At 39.6% G+C, this 8,376-nt stretch overlaps 1 protein-coding gene across 1 annotated transcript; it reads left to right on the top strand.

Moving 5' to 3' along the window:
* Positions 1–221: 221 nt before the first annotated feature.
* Positions 222–2,091, top strand: LOC139180083 (olfactory receptor 2A12-like). The gene has a single exon (XM_070781294.1). It carries the CDS (start codon positions 1,050–1,052, stop codon positions 1,995–1,997), a length of 948 nt encoding a protein of 315 aa, XP_070637395.1. The 5' UTR covers positions 222–1,049; the 3' UTR covers positions 1,998–2,091.
* Positions 2,092–8,376: the final 6,285 nt, after the last annotated feature.

Here is an 8,376-nt window from a genome sequence, read left to right as displayed (position 1 = left end):
CACAGGTCTCCAGCCAGGTGTTCCTTGGACCAGAGAATAGCAGACCCAGAAGAGTCCCTTGGAGTCATCAAGACCACCAGAGTTACCCAAAATCACACAGCGAATTAAGTGCAGAGTTAGGACCAGCCCCACTCTTCTGATTTCTAGAGTCCTCCCACTTATACCAACCCTTTTACTTGTCTAGTGTTGGTATTTTGCAAAATTTATTGACATAGGGTATGTCATATGCCTCTTTCTATTACTCTGTGCCATGGATGTTTCATTTCTAACAGATGAAGATACTGAGGCCATTGGAGGTGAAGGGACTCGCCCAAATTCACACAGATGGGTAATTGACGGCCTTCTGTCTGAAGGAAGAGCTGAATTTTAAATGTTATCATAGGGTGGTAATTATAAGGATTTGACAGAAAATCCCACAGACATTCAATCACAGACCTCAGGACAAGTTAGGAATCAAAATCACTCTTTCCATTTCTCGGGGCTGTGAGGTCTCTGCTCTCTCCTTCCCAGCATGTCGGCTCTCATCTCTATAAGACCTCCACTGTTCTCTACAACTCCAGCTCCCCTGTGACTTCGGGTCGCCAGCACAGCAGCTCTGGATTGACTGTACCTCAAGCACCGACGGCCCAGTGACACAGACTTTCAATGTCATCATTTAAAATTTTCAGCAGAAAATTGTTCTCCAGACCAAGACAAGTATACACGCTTGGAAGCATTTAGCAGTGATCAGAGGCTGGCTGGGTTCCCCTGCTTCAGACATAGCTATCTAATGCCTTGCCTTCTATAGATGAAGGTGGGTTCCAGGGAAGGACCTGTGAGCATCTTATATTCTGTTACAAGCATAAATCCAGATCTTCTGATGGCTCTCCCAGTTCAGGAGCTACCCTAGTTTACTACACCTTTTCACCCAACTCAACAAAGATTTGACTGAATCTCAAGCTATTGTGCAAGGGGCTGTGTGTGGCTCTGGTTCAGTCAGCTGTGTCCTCCTTCCCCCAAGGCTGAGGAAAGAATAGATTGGTCTTTGTCTCCTTGATAGGCAGACCACCATGCAGAGCCTTGGCAAGGAGAACCACAGTTCCGTATCTGAGTTCATCCTCCTTGGCTTCTCCAGTGAGTCTCAGGTCAGAATGGCTCTGTTCACGTTCTTCCTTATCCTCTACTTTATCACCATTCTAGGCAATGGACTCATCATCACCCTGATCTACTTGGATACACACCTCCACATACCTATGTACTTCTTTCTCAGCATCCTCTCCCTGGTAGACATGAGCTATGTCACCACCACTGTGCCCCAGATGTTGATTAATCTGGTATATCCAAGGAGGACCATTTCCTGGGGAGCTTGTGCAGCCCAGATGTTCATCTTCTTGATCCTGGGCATTGCTGAGTGTGTCCTCTATGCCATTATGGCCTATGACAGGTATATGGCCATCTGCTTCCCCCTTCACTACACTCTACTGATGAGTTATCCTATTTGTATCAAGATGGTCACAGTCTGTTGGCTTATTAGCATAGCTGGGGCCCTGATCTATACTGTCTTCACCATGCGTCTGCCTTATTGTGGCCCCCACAAGATAAACCACTTCTTCTGTGAGGTCCCTGCTGTCCTGAAGTTGGCTTGTGCAGACACATCCCTCAATGACTGGTTGGACTTCATCTTGGGTTTCATCTTGCTTTTGATACCACTTTCCTTCATCCTGGTCTCTTATGTTCGTATCTTTGTCTCCATCTTAAGCATCCGCTCACCCCAGGGGAGACTCAAGTCCTTCTCCACGTGTGCTTCCCACATCACTGTGGTCACCATGTTCTATGGGACAGCCATGATCATGTACATGAGGCCTGGGTCCTGGTATGACCCAGAAAGAGACAAGAAGCTGGCCCTTTTCTACAATGTTGTCTCTGCCTTCCTCAACCCCATCATCTACAGTCTCCGGAACAAAGATGTAAAGAGGGCCTTTCTGAAAGTGCTTGGCCACAGAGGGACAGCTCAATGACCCAGGATGTTTCAGAGTTGTCCAGAATCATGGGCCGACTTGATGAGGCTCATGTGGTATCATGAAAGTACATCAGGTTCTGGCCAGCATTTCTGGGTCTTTGAACTTCCCAAAAAGGGTGAGGTCACCCTGAAGTTCTCCCCACTGGTTGGAAAATTTTCAGCTACTACTGCCTACAGACTCAGTCGAGGATTTAAGACAAAGGATTTGATTTACGATAAGTATGTCCTTACAGTCCAAGGTTATTGCTTTATTGTTTTTCCTTGGTTCTCTCCTCAACTCTGGAAAATTATGTCAGTTCAATATATCATGGCCAAGTGTTTATCATGCATATGTGCTTTTCAATGGTGTAAAGGATTGGGGGTGAAGATGACAAAAAGAGTGGACATATTATGTAGGAACAGTCTTGCGTTACTCTCTGACAGGCACTCAGAAGTAATATTAGCATTGCTTTTTGCACTTAGTGGTATAAAATCTAAGTTAGAGTTATTTTAGACATATCTGTAGAACAATATGGCCAGTAATATTCTCTTCAACTTGTGAAACTGACTCTTAGCTGATTTTATACTTTAAATATCACTTATAAATATACATTTCATAAAAGAAAATACATGTGTATATATACCTGCATCTTTTTTTTTTTTTTGGCTCTTCTTCATTGTGTGTCTTTGGCTGAGTCTTCGCTGTGGCACATGCACTTCTCTAGTTGTGGCACGCGGGTTCTGTAGTTGATGCCTGGGTCTTAGCTGCCCCATGGCGTGTGGGATATTACTTCCCTGATCAGAGATAGACCCTGGGTCCCCTGCATTGGAAGCATGGATTCTTAACCAGGACCAGCAAGGAAGTTTCCTATGTATCTCTCTTTTTATGTTTATGTATATAATGAGATATCAGACAGTCAGAAATATGCAGAAAGAAATTATAGAAAAGAGTATAGCGAAGACCCTGTTTTCTCACACTCAAAATAAATATGTTAGTATTTTGCCATATTTAGTCAGAGTCTTTTTTATACTTTAGAAAAGGGTTAAATAATTACAGATAAAATTGAAGTGCTCTTTGACAATTTCCAGCTTCTCTGAATCAACCACTTTTATTAGATTGACGTCTATTCTCTTGTGTTTCAAAGCTTTTGCTTACATGTAATCACATCCATAACCAATAGACAAAATTGTTTTTGTATAAACTTAACATTTTATAATGGTATCAAGATATCAGTGCCACTATGAAAAAATTTAACTCAACATCATGGTTCTGACATCCCCCACTGGATACTTAAAGGTCTAAATAATTCTCTTAAGAAGAATTTTAAGCATTTTACCACATCTCATTTATCTAATTCTTTATCAATGGACATTTGTTTACTTCTAATTTTTTGCTATTTAAATAATATCGTGGTAAATTTCTTTGGACATTTCTCCATATGTAAAAATTTTTACCAAGACGTATGTATAGCAGTGAATGTAGCAGTTTTTAGAACTTTCCAATTTACTAGATACCCCTAAACTATCCTTCTAAGTACTGATACCAATCTACAACTTTCATTCTCATCAACCCTTAATAATGTTATTTATCTAAACCATTCTAAAAGAGTCTATCTCATAGATGGAAAGTGGTGACATTTTTTGTTTCACTTATAATCCCCTGATTGCTAATGAATTTAACATCTTTACATAAGACTGTTGCTAGTATTGTGCAGTGAAGTCAGCCCTGGAGTCAGACTTCTGTATTCTAACCTCAGCTAACCCTTTACTAACTCAGTGATGATGGGCAAGTTACCTAACTTCTGTGAGTTTCAGTTTCCTCATCTGTTAATGGGAAGAATATATTATAGATCTCAGAGGGGTGTTGCTGCTGCTACTGCTGCTGCTAAGTCGCTTCAGTCGTGTCCGACTCTGTGCAACCCCATAGACAGCAGCCCACCAGGCTCCCCCATCCCTGGGATTCTCCAGGCAAGAACACTGGAGTGGGTTGCCATTTCCTTCTCCAATGCATGAAAGTGAAAAGTGAAAGTGAAGTCGCTCAGCCGTGTTCAACTCTTAGCCACCCCATGGACTGCAGCCCACCAGGCTCCTCCATCCATGGGATTTTCCAGGCAAGAGTACTGGAGTGGGGTGCCATTGCCTTCTCCCAGAGGGGTGTTAGGAGGATTAAATGAGATAATACATGTACAGCATTTAGCATAATAAAAAATAGTAAGTGTTCAATGAATACAAGATATGTTAACCTTTTCTTATTTATGGTTTATTAAATATTCTGGCTATTGTTCTTGCTCTATTACATGCACTGAAAATATCTCCTCGGGTACTTTCATGGAGGCTCAGTGGCTGGACCTCTGTACTCTAGTGCAGGCAGCCTGGGTCCCATTCCTGGTGGAGGAACTAGATTCCACAGATCACAATTAAGAGTTCACATGCCTAAGACCTGGCACAGCCAAATGTATAAAAATAGAAAAAAAAAAAAAAAAAAGACATCTTGTCCGAGTCTATTACTTGTTTTCATTATTGCAAAAGTAGTATATATATATTCTGAAAACTTTGCATTTATAAATACAAACAAAAAACTGTTACCTTAGATTTGGAGATAACTACAATTAACATTTATTTATTTTCTGCTTCTTTTGTATTTTTTAAATTATGAAAGTATGATAACACACTTATAGGAGACTTGGAAAATACAGAACAAAGTTACATATATTTCCACTATATATTACAATCATTTTTAAGTAGATAAATTAAAATTTTTACTTGGAATAAATAACAAGCTGTCGAAAGTTAATAGAATGAATACACAAAGAAGTAGAAGGATATAGCAGACCTGAATATCACTATGAGCCAATTGAACATGATTAAGATTTAAACAATTTTCACACAACAGCAGAATACAAATTCTATTCAAGTTCCCTTAGACTAAACTAGGAGACCCTGGAACATATCCAGGGACATAAAACAAGGTACAAGCATTTCATGGTCTACAGGTATTGAGGTTATACAGAATCTGTTCTCTTATCACTATGGAACTATGTTAGAAATCAATATCAAAAAATATTTGAAAATAACCCACATAATTTCAAGTGCAATGTAACACTTACCAAGAGAGATCTTTGACTTAGCCATTGAAAGCCTCCATAAAGTTAAAAGTTTGAAAAAACATAAAGGGTGATTGCAAAGAAGAAAGCATTTAAATAAGAAATTAATATCAAAATGAGAAATTAATATTAAAGATACTTTAAAAACATGTATTTGAAATTTAAATGTCTGCATTTAAAGTTATGTATATCTAAGAAACCATAATAAGAAAAATTAGAGATATTTGTAAGAAAATCAAAATGAAAAGAGAATTTATCAGAATTTGATGCATGCAGCTGAAGCTACTCAATGCAACTAAATACAATGTGAAATCTTGAAAAAGATATGAAATCAAACAATGGACACTAGCATAAAATTTCATGCAATGTGAATAAAGTCTGTATTTTAGTTAACAATACTGTATCACATGTTAATTTCCTGTTTTTTTTTTAACTTTATTTATTTTAATTGGAGGCTAATTACTTTACAATATTGTAGTGGTTTTTCCCATCCATTGACATGAATCAGCCATGTGTTTACATGTGTTCCCCATCCTGAACCCCTTTCCCACCTCCCTCCCCATCCCATCCCTCTGGGTCATCCCAGTGTACCAGCCCTGAGCACCCAGTCTCATGCATCGAACCTGGACTGGCGATTCTGTTTCACATACGGTAATAAACATGTTTCAGTGCTATTCTCTCAAATCATTCCACCCTCACCTTCTCCCACAGAGTCCAAAAGTCTGTTCTTTACATCTGTGTCTTTTGTGCTGTCCTGCATATAGGGTCATCGATACCATCTTTCTAAATTCCATATATATGCCTTAATATACTGTATTGTTGCTTTTCTTTCTAACTTACTTCACTCTGTATAATAGGCTCCAGTTTCATCCACTTCATTAGAACTAATTCAAATTCATTATTTTTAATAGCTGAGTAATATTTGAATGCAGAGTTCCAAAGAATAGCAAGGAGAGATAAGAAAGCCTTCCTCAGTTATCAGTGCAAAGAAATAGAGGAAAACAATAGAATGAAAAAGATTAGAGATCACTTCAAGATAATTAGAGATACCAAGGGAACATTTCATGCAAAGATGGGCTCAATAAAGGACAGAAATGGTAGGGACCTAACAGAAGCAGAAGATATTAAGAAAGAGGTGGCAAGAATACACAGAAGAACTGTACAAAAAAGATCTTCATGACCCAGATAATCACGATGGTGTGATCACTCACCTAGAGCCAGACATCCTGGAATGTGAAGTCAAGTGGGCCTTAGGAAGCATCACTATGAACAAAGTTAGTGGAGGTGATGGAATTCCAGTTGAGCTATTTCAAATCCTGAAAGATGACGCTGTGAAAGTGTTGCACTCAATATGCCAGCAAATATGGAAAACTCAGCAGTGGCCACAGGACAGGAAAAGGTTAGTTTTCATTCCAATCCCAAAGAAAGGGAATGCAAAGAATGCTCAAACTACCGCACAATTGCACTCATCTCACATGCTACTAAAGTAATGCTTAAAATTCTCTAAGCCAGGCTTCAGCAATACGTGAACTGTGAACTTCCAGATGTTCTAGCTGGTTTTAGAAAAGGCAGAGGAACCAGAGAACAAATTGCCAACATCCGCTGGATCATGGAAAAAGCAAGAGAGTTCCAGAAAAACATCTAAATCTGCTTTACTGACTATGCCAAAGCCTTTGACTGTGTGGATCACAGTAAACTGCAGAAAATTCTGAAAGAGATGGGAATACCAGACCACCTGACCTGCCTCTTGAGAAACCTGTATGCAGGTCAGGAAGCAACAGTTAGAACTGGACATGGAACAACAGACTGGTTCCAAATATGAAAAGGAGTATGTCAAGGCTGTATATTGTCACCCTGCTTATTTAATTTATATGCTACATCATGAGAAACGCTGCACTGGAGGAAGCACAAGCTGGAATCAAGATTTCTGGGAGAAATATCAATAACATCAGATATGCAGATGACACCACCCTTATGGCAGAAAGGGAAGAGGAGCTAAAGAGCCTCTTGATGAAAGTGAAAGAGGAGAGTGAAAAAGTTGGCCTAAAGCTCAACATTCAGAAAACTAAGATCATGGCATCCAGTCCCATCACTTCATGGCAGATAGATGGGGAAACAGTGGAAACAGTGTCAGACTTTATTTTTGGGGGCTCCAAAATCACTGCAGATGGTGACTGCAGCCATGAAATTAAAAGACGCTTACTCCTTGGAAGGAAAGTTATGACCAACCTAGATAGCATATTCAAAAGCAGAGACATTACTTTGCCAACAAAGGTCCCTCTAGTTAAGGCTATGGTTTTTTCAGTGGTCATGTATGGATGTGAGAGTTGGACTATAAAGAAAGCTGAGCGCCGAAGAATTGATGCTTTTGAACTGTGGTGTTGGAGAAGACTCTTGAGAGTCCCTTGGACTGCAAGGAGATCCAACCAGTCCATCGTAAAGGAGATCAGTCCTGGCTGTTCATTGGAAGGACTGATGTTGAAGCTGAAACTCCAATACTTTGGCCACCTAATGTGAAGAGCTGACTCATTTGAAAAGACCCTGATGCTGGGAAAGATTCAGGGCAGGAGGAGAAGGGGATGTGTGATGTGCTGTGATGAACATTGTGGTACACGTGTCTCTTTCAATTCTGGTTTCCTCGGTGTGTATGTCCAGTAGTGGGATTGCTGGGTCATATGGCAGTTCTATTTCCAGTTTTTTAAGGAATCTCCACACTGTTCTCCATAGTGGCTGTACTACTTTGTATTCCCACCAACATTGTAAGAGGATTCCCTTTTCTCCACACCCTCTCTGGCATTTATTGTTTGCAAACTTTTTGATAGCCGCCATTAAGACCGGCATGAGATGGTACCTCATTGTGGTTTTGATTTGCATTTCTCTGATAATGAGTAATGTTGAACATCTTTTCAAGTGTTTGTTAGCCATCTGTATGTTTGGAGAAATGTCAGTTTAGTTCTTTGGCACATTTTTTGATTGGGTCATTTATTTTTCTGGAATTGAGCTGCAGGAGCTGCTTGTATATTTTTGAGATTAATTCTTTGTCAGCTGCTTCATTTGCTATTATTTTCTCCCATTTTGAAGGTTGTCTTTTCACCTGGCTTATAGTTACCTTCGTTGTGCAAAAGCTTTTAAGTTTAATTAGGTCTCATTTGTTTATTTTTGCTTTTATTTCCTTTACTCTGGAAGGTGGGTCATAGAGGATCCTGCTGTGATTTATGTCAGAGAGTGTTTTGCCTATGTTTTCCTCTAGGAGTTTTATTTTTTTATTTAGAAAAAGAAAAACTTGGAAGGTAA

Source organism: Bos indicus, chromosome 3 (assembly GCF_029378745.1).
Source record: "Bos indicus isolate NIAB-ARS_2022 breed Sahiwal x Tharparkar chromosome 3, NIAB-ARS_B.indTharparkar_mat_pri_1.0, whole genome shotgun sequence".
Taxonomy (NCBI): Eukaryota; Metazoa; Chordata; class Mammalia; order Artiodactyla; family Bovidae; genus Bos; species Bos indicus.
This window is presented reverse-complemented; position numbering and strand designations above follow the sequence as displayed.

What these genes read in the sequence shown, in the direction of transcription:
- LOC139180083 (XM_070781294.1), top strand. Translation starts at nt 1,050, where the DNA reads ATGCAGAGCCTTGGCAAGGAGAACCACAGTTCCGTATCTGAGTTCATC.